The sequence below is a fragment of the Ochotona princeps genome, chromosome 1 (genome assembly GCF_030435755.1).
Source record: "Ochotona princeps isolate mOchPri1 chromosome 1, mOchPri1.hap1, whole genome shotgun sequence".
Classification (NCBI taxonomy): domain Eukaryota; kingdom Metazoa; phylum Chordata; class Mammalia; order Lagomorpha; family Ochotonidae; genus Ochotona; species Ochotona princeps.
Window position 1 is genome coordinate 114,458,867 of NC_080832.1, and position 19,057 is coordinate 114,477,923.

The 19,057-nt window shown below is 36.8% G+C and overlaps 1 protein-coding gene across 1 annotated transcript; it reads left to right on the plus strand.

Annotated features, from left to right (window-relative positions):
* Positions 1-503: 503 nt before the first annotated feature.
* Positions 504-18,840, plus strand: LOC131481354 (butyrophilin subfamily 1 member A1-like). Its single transcript, XM_058669821.1, has 9 exons — positions 504-570; positions 914-940; positions 4,048-4,068; positions 5,715-5,735; positions 7,757-7,777; positions 8,122-8,148; positions 15,999-16,025; positions 16,454-16,480; positions 16,664-18,840. The coding sequence occupies exons 1-9, from the start codon at positions 504-506 to the stop codon at positions 17,179-17,181; spliced, it is 756 nt and encodes a 251-aa protein (XP_058525804.1). The 3' UTR covers positions 17,182-18,840.
* Positions 18,841-19,057: the final 217 nt, after the last annotated feature.

Below are 19,057 nucleotides of genomic sequence, written 5' to 3' on the forward strand. Positions count from 1 at the left end.
CAGCACTAATCATCAGCTTTGGACTCTGTTTTACAGTATTGAGTTTACTTTAAGCATTATTGTTTAATGCTTATTTTTTAAGTCAGTGCTACAGAATGAAAGAGAGAGAAAGAAAGAAAGAGACATAGAGAAAGAGAGAAAGTGAGACATAGAGAAAAGGAGGAAGAGAAATAGAGAAAGAAAGAGAGAGTGTGTGTGTTGGTGTGTGTGTTAGGGAGAGAGAAGACACTGGAAATCACTGGTTCACTCCATAAATGTCTGCAGTGATCAGCTTGGGCCAGGCTGAAGTCAGAAGCCTGGGACTCCATCCAAGTTTGCTGCAGGGATTCAAGGACCCAGGCACTTCATCCATGTGCTCTTGCTTTCCCTAGTCTATCATGAGGGAGCTAGATCTGAAGTTGAACATCCAGGACCAAAACAACACCCAGAGAAGGTTAGCCTTTCAATGTGTAACAGTACTACCTTTGTGATTCTGAACATAACTTGTTACACTAATTGCTTCCATGGGGTATCTTGTCATTTTTATGACTTTCCCATTTTATTTTCCAGAAGCCCTTCAGAGTGCAATAGGTAAGTTTCCCTTAGTGATAGACTTCTGTTTGGGCACCTTTTGTCTCATTCACATGATCTCCACTTCTGTCTTTACCTTTTCACCTTGTTGATTTCAAGATACATAGCTATTTTCTTTTTGGTTTTATGAGCTTTTCTTATTAAAAGTTCCTTCTGAGTCTCTCCCTCCATGTTCCTTTATCCACTTTCCTTCCTTGATACATACTCTCAGACTTCTTATGTCGTGCAGGTAGTGGTTAAAACTTGCTTATAAGATCATGAGAAGTATAATTTAAATTGTATATTATTTATAATGTTAACAAAATGTGTCTCACGAATGCATGTTTGTACACTTTTGTTTCAGATACAAAAAAGGCTCAGTATAAGTCTGGTAAGTGGTTACTATCAGAACCCTCATTCCTATGTGTAGAATGCGTTTCTCCCCTATCAGGAACTACAGCAGTTTTAGGATGCATGGTGACATAGTTTCTCTCACATAGATGCAGGCTCAGTTCATAATCAGTGAGTCATCTCTCTCAATTATTTTTAAACTTTGCTGTCTCTTGTCTATTAATCATCCCCACATCTTACATTCTATAGTAAACAATTAAAGTGGAGCAATAATGAAACAAAATGTGCCAAATTGGGAAAGTGATGCTTTAGGAATTATCTTTCCGTGTTGAAATAAACTCTATCTTACCACCAAATATAATCTTAGAGTGTTTCAATATTTGTGAGTGGCAGGTGCTATTAATTTGATGATCTTACTGGTTTATTCAATAAATTTTATTTTGAGAATACTTCTAAACATAAGCAAAAATTATGAAGTCATAGTTTCCATATATCCCACAGCCACTTTCCCCTCTTAGCCTCTTATATTACGATGATACATGGTCACATGAAATAAACCACAATCAACTTCACTATTGCTAACATCTCAGATTTGTATTTTTGAAATCAGTGATGTGCACTTAGGTCACCCTGCTTCTGTAAACCAAATTTCCTCTGTCCTTCTCATCTCCTAGTAGTCCCTATTTTCTGTCCACATTGTGATGTTGTGGTTTTGTTGTTTTTGTTTCCACATGTGAGAAGCTTGTATAGCTGTCTTTCTGTATGTGGCTGATTTCAATTACTATGAAGTTTTCCAATTCCATCTCTTTTGCCAAAAGTGATTGGATTTATTTTGTTAGTGACTGAATAATAGTCCACTGCAGTGTGTGTGTGTGTGTGCGTGTGTGTGTGTGTAGAACTACAGAATATCTACGTATCCATCTGATCTTGGATACTTTGTTATATTCCTAATGTCAGTAACTACAAATAGTGTCACAATTAACCAGTGGAGCATATATCTCCTTGCTGAGATAAGATAGTATGAAAAATTTGCCAAAGATTCTAAAACCTCATCAGCCACAACAGAAAGCCCAATCTTATTGAAATTTGGGCAAAAGACTTGAATAGACGATATCAAAAGAAAAAGGTAAAATTGATCAAAATATGTGAAAATCAAAATCATGGTGAGATACAGAATAACTCCCACCAAAAGCATAGAATGTGACAAATACTGGTGAGGCTATGGAGAACAGGAATCCCGTTATTTTAGATGGGAGTATAAATTAGGTAATCCACTATGGGAAACAATGTGATATTTCTTTAAAAGCTAAAGAAAGGGAGCTTTCATGTATTTCAGGAGTGCTTCTACTGGCTAAGTATTCAACAGAAATAAATCATTGACCTAACACTCTTACCTCCCTTCCTTTACATTATTACTTTTGTGTTTGTTTTATTTCCTGATACTAGTTTCGCATGTCTACATCCCTCTAACTGCTTCTCTCACTCTCTCTCTCTCTTGTTTGTAATTTTTTTTAATGCTACACTCCTATCAGCTCTGGGATTCCCCTTCCCTGTATCTTGTCAACCCCCCTTGTTGATTCCTCCATATCCTTTGAGTAGTACAGTCTTTCACAGTCTGTTAAATTTTTTTTTAAAATGATTTATGATATAGTTCCCTAAGCTTTAAAATTTCTCTAAACCCTCTCCAAGTTCCCATTCCCCCAGGCCCATTGATTTCTCCTCTAGTTTTCCAATGAGTGATCCTTCATGGACAGCCGTAAGTCCATCATGCTGTTACTGAGGTGTTTCCTGACATTGTGGGAAGGAACAATGTCAGAGAGTCCAGCATCGTACTGTTAGCACAATTTCAACAGTTGTACTGGGAGTCCATCTTTGGCCTGGGTGCATAGAGACTCACTGCATTTTGTCTCCACATCTCAACATATCATTCTCTGCTACACTTCCATTCTACATTCCCTAGAATACAGAGCCAGTGAACACAGCCCACAACAGGGAGAAAAAGAGTAAATTTACATCAGCATGAAGTCAATGAACATGCTTCAAAATAACAATGTGTCTCTGAGAATTTAGAATTGTTTCCAGGTTTTGCAAAGTATAAAACAACATTATTCACATTTGGGCAAGTTTGTTAATAGATACACAATTCTCTCTCTTGGAAGTGGAATGACTGAATCCTGTGGTTTTGAGCAAATCAATACATTAATTTTTAAGAACTTCTGTTGTTTTCCTCTTTCCATTCTATTTGTGTTAAGTTTGCTTGCATTTCTCTCAGTTCTTAGGTTAGAAACATGAGTTATGGAGAACATGGTGCTTAGTGATTCTTCTTTGTCCTGTTAAAATTGTTATTTAGTAGATGCATCCTAAGTAACTAGGAAAACCCAAACAAAACACACACAATGTTGGTAGAAGTAAAGAAATGACAGAGATCAAAGCACAAGAAAATGAAATACTATGAAAACACCTTCTTAGAGTCTCTCTACCCTTTCTGGACACTATTAATTAATTTTCTGTTTTCACATTGAATTGTTTCAGATCCACATGTAAGAGAATATCTGTGACATTTGCCTTTCTGTGTCTGGCTTATTCCAATTATTGCCACTTCCCTTCAGTTTTGTGGAAATGGCAAGATTCCATTTGCTGTACTTCTACATAACATTCCATTAAACTTAAATATGTAATCTGTGTTCATATATATTAATGTATTTTTATATACTATAAACTATATGAATAGTTTTCTTTTTTGCATATTGGTCTTCTGACTATTTATCTTAGTTACAATGATCAGTCCTACAATAAACATGAGGGTGAATCTCATTCTTGATTTCTTGTCTTTTGGATATCTACCCAGTAGTGTGATTTCTGATTCATATGGCAATTCTGTTTCTAATAGTTAAGGAATTACCTCATGGTTTTTTCCTAGTTTCATGGTTATCCTATAAATTTACATTCCCACTACCAGTTATGAGAATTCTCCCTTTCTAACACCAAATTTCTATTGTACTCTCTAATAATGACTTTCATATTCACATGTAGTGCTTATAATATTTATCAATGAGATTGTAACTTTTTACACTAAGATTACCATGCTGTAATTACATCAATATTGTCCGTGAACATTTACATGATTTTTCCTTTGTATTTTTTCAGAACCCCGTCAGAGTGACTTGGGTAAGATTTCCTGGTGTTTCATTCTCACTGATTATTCCTTGATTTCTTTCATTTCCAACAATTAACATATTCACAAGGTTCACATGCCTATCTTTCTTTGCTTTCTGCTGTGTTTTGGGCCACGGCACACACATGGGAAAACTGAAAGAGGCTTCCTTCACTCAGCATAGGTCCATTCATCTGTGGCAATTGTGGGCATTTGAGAGTGAACCTGTAGATGGGAATTATACATTTTTCTTCACTTTTTCATTCTCGGTAGCTTTTCCAGTTAAACATGATCCCTAAATTATCTCAGAGACAGAGGCAATCAGAGCTAACTAGACAAATGGATTTGCATCAAGAGGTGAAGCTTCTGCACTGCAAGTATAAAACTCAACAAGCAGAAGCTGAAACTGACAGAATGGGAGAAAATATTTGCAAACATTACAACTGATGAAGGATTAACATGCAGGTCTCTGAATTGCTCAAGAACCTCAACAACAACAAAGCACACAGTGTAATTAAGAAAGGGCAGAGGACAGGAACAGGCATGGCCTCTCATACCAAGTGCCCTAATTTTGATTTCTCCATCTTACTTTTCAGAAGAGCTTCAGCGACGTAATGGTAACTCTTCCTTGACAGTCTTTACGCCCATGTTTTTTAGAATGACCGCTCTCTCTCTGTGTGTGAAAATATTTCCTCCTTCCTCCTGCATGTGCTTCTCATGATTCACCCTTTGCTTGAATGTCTACTACTTGTACTGAGATTCTCCCCTCTTCACTTCTCTGCCTTTCTTTCTCCCTTCATTTTTCCTCTTTCCACTTCCAGCTTTGTTCAGCCATGTCCTTCCTTGCCCATTAGACACTGGTTGATTCTGTGCCCAGATGGCTTAGGTGACAGTCCACAAAGCAAAGTGATATGTTGATACCATGGCGTCAATGGGCGCTGAGGCCTAGAGGCCTCTCAACGTGCTTTTATTCCAAGCTGCCTGAAACAGCAGTCTCTAAATCAGGGCTGATGATGAGTCAGCACATAATTGCTACCAAAGTACTGAGAACCAACACCATTCATTTGGTGGGAATCAAAGAGAATATTGGAGAATTGTAATGATAAATTAGCGGAGTGATACATGGGTTTGAGTGGGACTGTAGGCTTAAAAGATCCTAATGCTGTGTTTCCTGTAAGAGCAATGGTTTAGGCATCTCCAGCTGATTTTCATGTTCGTTCAGCAAAGCATGGCTATTACAGTAACGATAATCTCCACTCTGATTTACTGGAGTCAAACAATATATGAGTTTGCAATCAAGGCTAAATATTATCCAAGAGGAACCAACAGCAATTAAATAATATAATACCCAAACGTCCCTTTCTAAAATGTTTGTGAATACAATGTATTGCACAAATCTCATCTAACATAGACTATGGTACAAAAGAAACTATTTACTATGGCATATATGTATGTCCATCCTGCGAATTCTATATTTGCATTTGAAATTTTTGATCACATGGAGGAGTTTAAATTTTAGGAGACGAAGTGAAAAGTATTGGTAAATATTCCCTGGCAACCCTTTCTCTTAGATCACTTTTTGCATTCTCAATAAGTACCAATGTTCTTGAACTTTGCCTCTCATATCAAGTGCTTAATTTTGTTTTTTTGCTATTTTCAGAAGAACTTCAGCAACAAAAAGGTAATGATTCCCTGACAGATATATAGAGAGACGGGGATAAAGAGGGAAAGATCTTGAGTCTGCTGGTTCACTCCACCGAATAGCCACAGTAGGCAGAACTGAGCCAATGTGAAGGCAGGAGCCAAGAGCCAGGAACTTCTTCCAGGCGTGCTGCTCAGGTGCAGGGTGCCAAGAGGTTGGGCCTTCCACTATTGCTTGCCCAGGTTACAAGCAGGGAGCTGGAAAGGGAATGAACAGCCAGGATACTAACCAGAATCCGCATAGGATCCCTTTGCATGAAGGCAAGGATTTTAGCCATTAGGTTATTGTGCCTGGCTCAAAGCTTAGTCTCTAAACATTTTATCTTGCACTTCTGAAAACAATTGTGAAAACTAAGTATGTCTTAAACACTTTAAATATGGCCTCCAAATTTTAAGAGAATTGTTTCCGTGAATTATATAAATTTATTCTTTAAATTAAGCTATCAGTTTTTTTGTTTTTTTTCATGTCCGATATATGATATACAGTACCTAACTATAGTTCACTGCAATCTGTTAAACTGACTCACTCATATTTAACTTTTCTTCTGTTAAACTGCTATTTTCAAACAAATGTACTTTCTTTTGCCTTATGACAATTCTTCTCTGTCTGTAGGTGAGATATACCTTTCCTTTTCTCTCTATCTCTCAGTAGCTGTTTCAAGTAAAACATGATCTGTAAATAATCTCAGAAACAGAAGCAATAAGAACGAGATTGACAAATTGTGCTGCTATGTGGAAAATTCACACAACAAACCAATGTGTTTCACCTTGGCTGCAATGGCAATATACAACATTACAGAAAAAAATGAGCAATAAATTTGCAAGGAGGTTCTTCAGCAGGTATATTACCTCACTCTTGTTGAAAATGTAAGCTCATACAGCCATTTCAGAAGCCAGTTGCAGTCTCAACAGAATTTTGAGAATAGACCTATCATACAATTCTACCATACCACTGCTGGAAGTTTGCCTAATTGCATAAGATAAGCGTAGTTGCCAGTATGTCTTGGATTTAGCAGTTAAAAAAACAATAAAACATTGTCTTTTTAAAAAATGAATCCATTAGAAATCATTATACTTACCCAAGTAAAACAAAACGAATATCATATTTTTCTCTAATATGTGTTAGTTAATGCAGAATACAAAAAATTATATATACCAATTAAAGTGACATTGTATGATTTATTCTTATTTTCAGTCCTTACTTACACTGATGTGGTATTGTGGTCTTGCAATTTCACACTTGTTGTATATTAGGATTAGTACTGAATGAAACATTTGATTATGGAGTAGATTACAATTCTGTCTTTGCAAAAAGAAAATGCCTTTTGAAACCTTTCATGTTTACATTGTTACTGATCTTGAAAATCTTATTCCATTTTATGATACAGTAGTTTAACTAAAGCTTTGTACATTGTGAGCAGCCTGTGTGATTTAGATAAACCTGTTTGATTTCCATATCCATCATCCTGTCCTTCAGCACTAATCATCAGATTTGGACTCTGTTTTACAATATTGAGTTTACTTTTAGCATTATTGTTTAATGCTTCTTTTAAGTCAGTGTTACACAAAGAGAGAGAGAGAGAGAGAGAGAGAGAGAGAGAGAGAGAGAGAGAGAGAGAAAGATAGAGAGACATAGAGAGTCAGAGAGAGAGAGTGTGTGTGTGTAAATTAGGAAGACGGGAACCCTTCAAATGTTCACTCCATAAATGTCTGCAGTGATCAGCTTGGGCCAGGCTGAAGTCAGAAGCCTGGGACTCCATCCAAGTTTGCTGCAGGGATTCAAGGACCCAGGCACTTCATCCATGTGCTCTTGCTTTCCCTAGTCTATCATGAGGGAGCTAGATCTGAAGTTGAACATCCAGGACCAAAACAACACCCAGAGAAGGTTAGCCTTTCAATGTGTAACAGTACTACCTTTGTGATTCTGAACACAACTTGTTACACTAATTGCTTCCATGGGGTATCTTGTCATTTTTATGAGTTTTCAATTTTATTTTCCAGAAGCCCTTCAGAGTGCAATAGGTAAGTTTCCCTTAGTGATAGACTTCTGTTTGGGCACCTTTTGTCTCATTCACATGGTCTCCACTTCTGTCTTTACCTTTTCACCTTGTTGATTTCAAGATACATAGCTATTTTCTTTTTGGTTTTATGAGCTTTTCTTATTAAAAAGTTCCTTCTGAGTCTCTCCCTCCATGTTCCTTTATCCACTTTCCTTCTTTGATACATACTCTCAGACTTCTTATGTCGTGCAGGTAGTGGTTAAAACTTGCTTATAAGGCCATGAGATGTATAATTTAAATTGTATATTATTTATAATGTTAACAAAATGTGTCTCACGAATGCATGTTTGTACACTTTTGTTTCAGATACAAAAAAGGCTCAGTATAAGTCTGGTAAGTGGTTACTATCAGAACCCTCATTCCTATGTGTAGAATGCGTTTCTCCCCTATCAGGAACTACAGCAGTTTTAGGATGCATGGTGACATAGTTTCTCTCACATAGATGCAGGCTCAGTTCATAATCAGTGAGTCATCTCTCTCAATTATTTTTAAACTTTGCTGTCTCTTGTCTATTAATCATCCCCACATCTTACATTCTATAGTAAACAATTAAAGTGGAGCAATAATGAAACAAAATGTGCCAAATTGGGAAAGTGATGCTTTAGGAATTATCTTTCCGTGTTGAAATAAACTCTATCTTACCACCAAATATAATCTTAGAGTGTTTCAGTATTTGTGAGTGGCAGGTGTTATTAATTTGATGATCTTACTGGTTTATTCAATAAATTTTATTTTGAGAATACTTCTAAACATAAGCAAAAATTATGAAGTCATAGTTTCCATATATCCCACAGCCACTTTCCCCTCTTAGCCTCTTATATTACGATGATACATGGTCACATGAAATAAACCACAATCAACTTCACTATTGCTAACATCTCAGATTTGTATTTTTGAAATCAGTGATGCGCACTTAGGTCACCCTGCTTCTGTAAACCAAATTTCCTCTGTCCTTCTCATCTCCTAGTAGTCCCTATTTTCTGTCCACATTGTGATGTTGTGGTTTTGTTGTTTTTGTTTCCACATGTGAGAAGCTTGTATAGCTGTCTTTCTGTATGTGGCTGATTTCAATTACTATGAAGTTTTCCAATTCCATCTCTTTTGCCAAAAGTGATTGGATTTATTTTGTTAGTGACTGAATAATAGTCCACTGCAGTGTGTGTGTGTGTGTGCGTGTGTGTGTGTGTAGAACTACAGAATATCTTCGTATCCATCTGATCTTGGACACCTTGGTGTATTCCTTATGTCAGTTGCTGCACATATTGTCACAATTAACCAGTGAAGCATGCATCTCCTTTCTGATACAATATGGAAAATTTGCCAGTGATTCTAAAACCTCATCAGCCACAATAAAAAGTCCTATCCAATTGATAAGAGTGCAAAAGACCTTTATAGGCAATTATCAAAACAAAAAAGTTAAAAATGATCAAAACATGTGAAAATATTCTCAGCATAATTAGATATCATGGTATTGAAAATCAAAATCATGATGAGATACAGAGTAACTATCACCCAAATCATAGAATGTAACAAATACTGGTGAGGCTATGGAGAACAGGGGTTTTCATGTTGTAAATGGGAGTATGTATTAGGTAAACTGCTTAGGGAAATAGCGTAATATTCTTCAAAAGCCAAAAAAGAGAGGTTTCATATAATTCCATAGTTCTTACTTGCTAAATATTCAACAGAAATAAATCATGACCAGCATTCTTTCCTCCCTTCTTCTACATTATTTACTTTTGTGTTACTTTTTTTTTGTGATACTAGAATCAAATGTCTACATCCCTTTAGCTACTTATCTTTTCCTTTTTTTATTTGAATTGTATGATACAATCCTGTAGGCTCTGGGATTTCCTTTTCCTCCTTCTCACCAACTAGCCTTATGCATTTCACCATATTATTTAAAGAGCATAGTCTTTCACAGTCTTTTTCTCATTAATTTTTAAAATAGATTTATTTGTTTTTATTGCAAAATCAGATATATATATAGAGAGAGGAGGAGAGACAGAGAAATATATTCGGTCTAAAGATTCACTCCCCAAGAGATCACAACGGCCAGTGTTGCGCCAATCTGAAGCCAGGATTCAGGAAGTCTTCCAGGTCTCCCACGTGGGTGCAGCGTCCCAAGGCTTTGGGCCACCCTCAACTGTCTCCCAGGCCACAGCAGGAAGCTGGATGGGAATTAGGGATGCCAGGATTATAACCGGCGCCCATATGGGATCCCAGCCTGTTCATGGCAAAGAATTTAGCTGTTTCGCCATCGCACCTGGTCCATTTTTTAACTTAAAAAAAAACTTGATTTATTAAAGAGTTTCATAAGCTCCAGGATTTCTCTAAACCCTCCCCAAGTTCCCATTCCCCCAGGCCCATTGATTTCTCCTCTAGTTTTCCAGTGAGTGGTCATCGTACTGTTAGCATAATTTCAACAGTTGTACTGGGAGTCCATCTTTGGCCTGGGTGCATAGAGACTCACTGCATTTTGTCTCCACATCTCAACATATCATTCTCTGCTACACTTCCATTCTACATTCCCTAGAATACAGAGCCAGTGAACACAGCCCACAACAGGGAGAAAAAGATTGAATTTACCTCAAAATGAAATCTTTGAACATGGTACAAAATAACAATGTGTCATTGGAGAGATTAAAACTTGCATCAGAAACCTTGTAGAAATTTATGTTACTTCATGACTCATGTGGCTGTGGCGAAATTACAATTAAAACTAGAACATCATTACCTTTGAAATGTGGCAAAAACAGTGATGATATGGACATTTACAATATCAGTTATTTACATTCATATCATCTCTTAGGGATGATCAATGAATGAATCACAAGCACTTACTGAAGTGGATACAAGTAACGAGGAAATAGAAAACGGTAAAAATGATACCCAAAATAGCTAGATTTGACACCAAAAAACTGCAAATTGAAACTAGAAATTTTCACTCCCTGGGAAACCCCTCAGCCCTGTTGCCCCTGAGCATCAGCAGGGGACACTCAAAAACAGAGATGGAAGAGAAATTGTTCCAACTTTTTGCTCTCTACACATGTCATGCCATTTTTGGCATGGTGAACAGTAGGGCTTATAACTTTTTGTTGCTTAGGTGTGCTTAAAATTTTCCTTGGGTGGTCTGTCTTTAATACCAAGTAGAGATGTCTTCTGTTTATTTTCCTTTAATCCTATTATTCTGACCAGAATATCCTTTACATCCTTTGTGGAGTTACATATATATGTTTGTTCTCTCTTTTTTTGTTCTTGTTGTGTATTTTTTATGGAAGTTTCATTAGAGTGAACATATGATGTCTGACCTTTAGGCATTGTCTCCTTTCCCTTAGCATTATGGTCTCCAGTTGGGCCCATTTGGTTGCAAAAGATTGTATTTGTCTTTCTTGTACTGTTCTTTTGATCTCTATTTGGTTTATTCATTCTTTTTTGATTATTTCCCTTTTTTCCGTTGTTCTTGGGATTATTTCCTGTGCTTTTTCTGGTTCCTTCAGGTATATACTTAGCTCATTTTACTTGGTGCCAATCTTGTTTGCTAATGTAGACATTAATTGCAATAAATTTACCTCCTAACATTGCCTTAGCCGTATCCCACAGTTTTTGGGATGTTATATTTGTGCTTTTATTGGTTTCAAGGAATTTTTAAATTTCATCTTTACTCTCTTCTCTGATTTTTTTTTCTCAGTATAATTTTCTTCCATCTTCTAAGAGTTCACAAATTTCTTGGAATGTTTTGATTTACTGATCTATAGTTACACCTGCAGTGATATGAGAAGATGCATGATATGATTTCAATTTTTTCTGAAGTTTGTGAGGCTTGTTTTCAATCCTTGGAGAAGGTTCCATGTATAGGTGAACATAAATGAGTATCCAATGGCCCCATAATGGAAAGTTCTCTACATATCTGTGAAGTCCATTTATTCTATCATCTGTTTGTGATCTGTTGCTTAATTCCTGAGTTTGTGTCCTGTAAATCTGTCTATTGGTGTTAATGGGATGTTGAAATCCCCCACTCTTATTGTATTGGCATTTATATCTCCCCTTATATCAGTCAATAGTTGTTTCATATAGTTAGGTTCTCCTTTACCTGGTGTGCATATATTTATTATTGTTATTTTTTCTTGATGGATTGCTCCCTTTGTCATGGTGTAGTGTCCCTGTTTGTCTGTTAATATTTTCCATGGTGAAGTCATTATTGTCTTATAGAAGAATGTCTACACTGGTTCATTTTTCTTTTCCATTGACATGAAATGTCCCTTTCCATCCTTTTACTCTCAAGTTCCTGGTATCTTTGTTGATTAGATGTGTCTCTTGTAGGCAATAGATAGATGGATCCAGCTATTTGATCCATTCTTTTAATCTGTGTCTTTTTTTGTTACATTTTTATTTTGAATTTTATGGTATAATTGATTAGAGACTTGGATCCCCCTCAAACACAAACCCCCCAACAGATTTTCCCCCATGTTGCTACAATAGTATAATCCTTCATAAGGAGTCAGGTTTCCATCAATCTCTTATAAGTGTGCTCTGCCATTGGTGGTACAGACAACATCACACAGTCCAGCATCCCGTTGTCTAGACATTTCCAACAGTTTCATTGGAATTCCATCTTTGATTTGGAAGCAGGGATGCATATTGCATTACATCCCCAATCTGGATATGGCTCTCTATTACTCAATCACTATACATTCTCATAAAAGAGAATTCATGAAACAAGGTTAACAACAGCAACAACCACAACAAAATTACAACACCATAAAAAAAGTGCCACTGAGTAAACAATGCATGGGTGACACACAAAAAAAAAAAAAAAAAAAAAAAAACCACAAAAGTCTCTTGTGCAAAATGTCGCCACCATGAGCCAGTGATGAATTCGACAAAAGAAGATATTTGGAATAAGTCAAGCTGAAATAAAAAACATCAAAACACATGGGATGCAGCCAAAACATATATGGAAAGAGTTATTGAATTTATAATTTGCCTATGGTTTCCTTATATTAGAGAGAACATATGATATTTGTTCTTTAGGGATTGACTTATTTTGGTGAGCATAATGGTCTCTAGTTGGGACCATCTAGTTGCAAATGGTATAATTTCATTCTTCTTAATAACTGAGTGATAGTCCATGAAGTATATCTAAAATAGCAAAGACATGGAAACATTCCAGATGTGTGTCTAATCTATGTTTTTTGATGGATGAGTTAGGCCATTTCTGAGAGGATTTAGTCCTGTGTATGAATGTGTGTGTGTGTGTGTGTGTGTGTGTTGATGTCTGTTTAATTTGGTTTCTTTGGTGCATTTAAATGGGAAGATCTTCCTCTCTGCCATTGTTGGTATGATAAGCTTCATTCTTTCTGACCTTCAGTACATTTCTGAGCACCGTGTCTAGGGCTGGCTTAGTGTTGGCATATTCTTCTAACTTCTGTTTACTATGGATGTATTTTATTTAACTTTCAAATACAAATGAGAGCTTTGCTGAATATATTATCCTAAGTTGAGAGGTTTTGTTGTTGTTGTTGTTCGGTTTTTTTTTGTTGTTGTTTTTTGTTCTGGAAAATGTTATTCCATTCTCTTCTTACTTAAGGGGTCTTTTCTTAAAAGTAAGCAGTGATTCTGATTGGTTTTCCTCTACTTGTTTTCTAATCTTTTTTTCATGCTTGATTAAGTATTTTTTATTTATGTTAAGTTGTAAGGAGCTTGACAATGATGTGTCTGGGTGAGGGTCTTTTTGGATTAATTCTGCTTGGTGTTCTCTGTCCTTGTATTTGGCTTCCCCTTATGTTCCCAGTGTTTGGGCAGATCTCTTTTGTAATTTAATTGAATACGTCTGCAGTCCTGCCTCTCTTTCCACATCTTCAGGAATTCCTGTAAATCTGATATCCTATTTTTTAATGATTTCATTCATTTTATGGATAGAGTTACTGACTATTCAGACTTTTTTTTTCAAATGTTTGTTAATTTTGTGTTCCTGAATTGATCATCTTTCAATTCTGATATTCTTTCCTCTGAAGCATTCATTCTGTTGTTTAGGTCTTCCTTTGTTTTCTTTAGCCCAAATATTTCAGTAAGGATCTGTTTTATTTTGTCTGTGTCTGTGGTGATGCAATCTTTGAATTGCTTGAGTTCTTTTCATCATTTCTTGTTGTTTCTGAAGAGTCTCATGATGAATTTTTTTTATATTCCTGTTGTGGGAACTCCTCAATATTTTCATTCTACAGCAATAAGATTGATGTGTTCTTTTTTTCATTCATTCACATTACTTTGTTTTTTTTGCATTTTCTCATGGCCTTTGGGATCTGTGAACTTTTTCCTGGCTTTCAAAATGCGTATCCCTGTAGGTGCTTTGTTGGCATTTTCTAATGTGGTTATCTGTCTTCCCTGAGGCTGATGAGGTATAGGGACACTTTCTGAGCTCCTGCAAGTGAGAGGGGTTTTTCTATCTGACCTACCTTTTTTAGGTGGCAGATGGTCCTCATGGATTGATGAAGGTCAGGTGAGCTGATGTTTTGAATGGGACTAGCAGTGGTGGTGGATTGCGTGCCAACAGCATCAGCATGCATGACTGGGAGTCCACTCTGTCATGTGACCTGGCATCTGATTCCATGTTCTGTTGCCCAGGGATTCTGTATCTCTGTCTCATGTGATCCTGGTTTCTCTCCATTGTCCTTAGGATATACATTCTTTGGGTGTGGGCAGACTCGAATCTTGCTATGCATGTTCCTATCTAAAATGGTCCATTCCTCAGCTGCTCCCTCCCCAGTGGCTGCCAACCTTGGTCAGAGAGCTGCTCGAACATGTGCTGTGGTTTTCTCCTCATGTTTACCTTCTTTCACCAGTGTTTTGTGCTATAGGCTCTTCTGCTTCCCACTATTTCCTTAAGGAAGACAGAAATTCCCAATGGGAATCTCCCCCAACTTTGGTTCCAGTCTGTATTCACATTACTGGGCTGCTGGCTGTAATCCTAAGCATTTTTAGCAACTCCTACTAGGCTTGGTTGCACCTGTTTCTCTTCGGTGGGCTCCAGGAAGTTTCAATCAACTTCCCCAGCAATTCTCTCCAACCTGCTATCTGCTCCTCTGGATCCTGTCCTCAAGCTCTCTGTATACTCAGCTACACTAGCCTTCCACAATGAGCCATCTTTGTCAATCTCCTCCACAGTCTTAAATTTGTCATTCTGCAATTTAAATGTATCCTGACATTGCAAGTGTAGACAATGGCAGATAGTCCAGCATCCTATGGTCAAGATATATTTAACAACCTCATTGGGAATTCATCATTGATTTGAAAGTACAGATACATATTGCATTGCACCTTCACACCTAGATATGATAGATCCTATTAAACACTTATTGCACAGCCCATTAAATGAAAAACCTTAAAACAAAATCAGAAACAGGAAGAAAAATAAGAAATTTACAACAACTTGAAGTTAAATAACATGGTACTGAATAACCAATGTGTAGCTAAAGAAATGAAAACAAAATAAAAACTATCTTAAGCCAAATGATGTTATTGTATGACCTATGAGTTTTTGAAAAAATTAATAAGGCTAAAGCACTTTTTAAAGAAGAGGAAGTAAAGGCAAAAAGAAAAAATCAAAATCCATGAGCTACAGCAGGAACAGTATTTAGAGGGCTAATGATTTGTATTTTGCATGAAGGCTGTATTTATCAAAGAGAATGTATGATTTCGTCTTTTGGGGATTGGCTCATTGCATTGAGCATAATGATCTCTAGTTGGGATGATTTTGGTGCAAATGGTAGAATTTTATTCTCTTTAATGGCTGAGTAGTATTCCATGGAGTAGATATAACAGGGTTTCTTTACCTATTCCAGCTTTGATAGACATCTGGTTTGCTTCCATGTCTTTGCTATTGTAGATTTTGCTGCTATAAATATAGGATTACAGAACCCTTTCTATATGCAGATTTCATTTTCTTTGGATATATTATCAAAAATGGGCTAGCATTGTTTATTTTTATACATTTCTACTACTTGATAATTTTGATTAATGCATCTATGAAATTCAAAATACAAGGATATAGGAAAAAACACAAAATTACAAAAGGCAGAAAGGAGAAAATGAGAGGGATAATACAGGAAGATAACCAAAGGTCTGTGTGAGAAGACATAGAAGAACATTTTAAAAATAAGGACTATTATCTTTTTCTCTTGCAGTTTGGAGTAAAGTAGCATTATATCCTGGTAAGTGGCATGGCTTCTACAAATAACCTATTATTCAAGATGTTACGAATTGACGTTTTCAATGTATAAAACATTATGAAAGAAAAGAAATTCAATGCATATCCCCACTTTCTCCCCCCCCCACACACAAATAATGTATTTCTTCAGATTTTAAAACATAGGGGTGGATGCTCTGACAAAAAAGTGGTAAGCTGCTATTTGGGACATCTGATTTCTATCCTGGAGAGATGATTCATTTTCAGCTCCTCTTTTTTTAATCCAGCTTCCAATTTGACACAATTTGGCAGGCTATAAAATGTGGAGCAAAGATATAAAGAGAATTTTTTCTAGTTGCTTTTACTTTAACCAAACCTGGAAATTATTCTCTGGATGATCAGATAGGTTCCTTTTTTACACAATACATTCTCTTATTGTTACATTTTTTGCAGATTGGAGGAAAGAAGAGTTCCAGACCGGTGAGTCCATGGTTGTCTACAGGGGACTATGTTCTTTGTGTGTAGTCTCACAGAAAGATGGACAGAAGTTAGTAGAATCCACTTAGGTCCAGGGGATCTTTCAAGCACTCAAGATGCTCTAGCCCAGTCCTGTGGAGACCATCTCTGGAGACATCATGTTTCCTTTGTCTTGTTGTCTTGCAGTACCTGTGACCCTGGATGCAGACACTGCCCATTGTTCACTCTCATTGTCTCAAGACAGGAGATGTATATCCTGGCAAGAAGAGGATCAAAACCTGCCTGACACCACACAGAGATTCAATTCTCTTCCTTGTGTCCTGGGTCAGCTGCAAATTACCTCTGGGAGATATTTCTGGGAGGTGGACATTGCAAACACGGTTTCCTGTGATCTAGGAATTTGTAAGGACAAGGTAATTAGGAAGGGGAGAGTCTCAGTATCACCACAAAATGGTTTCTGGGTCCTTAGGCTTTATAACAAGGAATACTGGGCTCTCACCTCCCCAGAAACTCTTCTTACTCTAAGAGAGCACCCCGTTAGAGTGGGGATATTCCTAGACTATGATGGTGGAGACGTGTCATTTTACAACATGACAAATGGATCTCATATTTTCTCCTTTTCCCAGAATACATTCCAAGGTGTCTTAAGACCTTTTTTTAGGATTTGGGACTCTGATTCAGGCTCGTTGACCATTGTCCACTGAGTGAGAATAGAGCGATATTGACATTCAGAAGTGTATCTGGTTTCACAATATGATGATGTTGAGTCCCAATGATTGCATTTTTTTCTTTTTGCTTATTAGCCCATTGTCACAATTAATCTATGGCAGATTTCTGATTTGCCATATACCCATTTTCTTCCTCACTTAAAACACACCTCTTTCCCTATTACAACCTTGTTTTAAAACTACATTTCCTAAAAAAGTAAAACTGTCATGTTCTGACATAAGACAAATTGCATGCTAAATATAGGGTTAATATATTAATAGGTAAACATGTATATTAAAAAACAGGTCATCTAGAAGAACTGTGTAATGGAGGCAAGTATACCACAAAGTGAAGATACATTTCAGTATGCATCTCTCCTTCCGAATTAAAGATGGACTCCCAATGAAACTGTTAAATATATCTTCACAATAGGATGCTGAGTTTTCTTACAGTTGATCATAGCTACAATGTCATGATACACTTAAATAGCAGAATGATGGACATATGACTTTTTTGAAGCACTATTTTATTATAATAATATAGGGAAATCACTGGGTAGAGGGTAAGTAGTTGGGGCAGAGGGGCCATTGCTAAGCTTATAAAACTGTATCATGAAAAATTTTAAAATATGATTAGATTTGCTATCCTTTTGTTGTTGGATGTGACTGCATGCTGGACAGTGTAGTGTATGCTTAATTGTGTTCTCTGACCTCTGAGATTTGCCCTTAAAAAGAAATCATATGTTTGCCTTTATCATTTCCTTTTTCTGTTGGTAATATATGGCACAATGGATGTAATTTGCAGGATGTTTCTGAGTGTGTAGTAAAATCTGTATAATTGCAATAATAAACTGCATTTTAATTTTTACAATTATATCATAACTACCTTGTTATAACACCAAATTTCTTTTCTATGGGAAATAACGCTTTATATTATAGGTATATTGGTTTTTTGTTTTTTGGGTTTTTTTGGTAAAGTTTATTTAAAAGATGAGGAAATCATAGGAAATTGTTCTAGGATAGAATAGACTGGGAGAGGACAGGCAGGAGAGAGAGACATTTCTACATTCATCTTGTGTCCACAGGGGGGAAAAAGGCATCTTTCCCCATTTCCTGGATTCCTGTGAGATTTTGAGAGAAGTGGTTGCATGGTACCTCCCTCTAGTACCAGGTGAAGATGATTGCAACCTGGTGAGGGAGTCATATGATTGACAAGTAGACAAAGTATTTTACATGGGCAGATGAAATATGGCTTCCAACTTATGTGCTTAAGATTACAATCTTCTTGTTCCATTTCCTTTCATACTGAGATTTTGAAATTCTGTTATTAAGGGTTGCTGAAAGATGTAGTTTTATCTCAGGTCACTACTTCCTGCTGACTGGGGGTGTATGCCTTACATGTTCTGGGTTCAAGAATCTCTCCATATCTCGTCTAATGGATCGATCTCATGAGCCATAGAAAGTGTAGTTGGTGTCAAAATCTGAGTCTCCTGCATCATCATTGTCATTCTAAGTAGTCACTGGCCGTTTTCTTTATTTTGAAACAATATCCAAGGCCTCAACCAGATGACAGAAGCAGGTCAACTCATCCTTCATGGGCACATGATAGAAGTCTCATCTCATACAGGGGTCAACGTAGGAGGTGGCACAACATGTACTGTGTGTTCAGATTCATACTCTGGCCCCTGAGACTGGATATCTTGTTGTTTCTAGGAGCAACAGAACATGAAAGTCTGGGTTTCTCGATAATATCAAAGTGGGAGTTCACTATCCCAACACCCCCAAAACAGTCTCAGGCCCCTGGCATAACATGTCTGTGATTGCTCTCATACAGCAAGTGGGACCTGCCCTGGACACATCAGTTGCCTGGTTT

Coding starts and splice junctions, on each gene's coding strand:
- LOC131481354 (XM_058669821.1), top strand. CDS start 504: ATGGGGTATCTTGTCATTTTTATGACTTTCCCATTTTATTTTCCAGAA. Junction 941..4,047: donor AAAGGCTCAGTATAAGTCTG/GTAAGTGGTTAC, acceptor GTATTTTTTCAG/AACCCCGTCAGAGTGACTTG. Junction 7,778..8,121: donor AGCCCTTCAGAGTGCAATAG/GTAAGTTTCCCT, acceptor CTTTTGTTTCAG/ATACAAAAAAGGCTCAGTAT.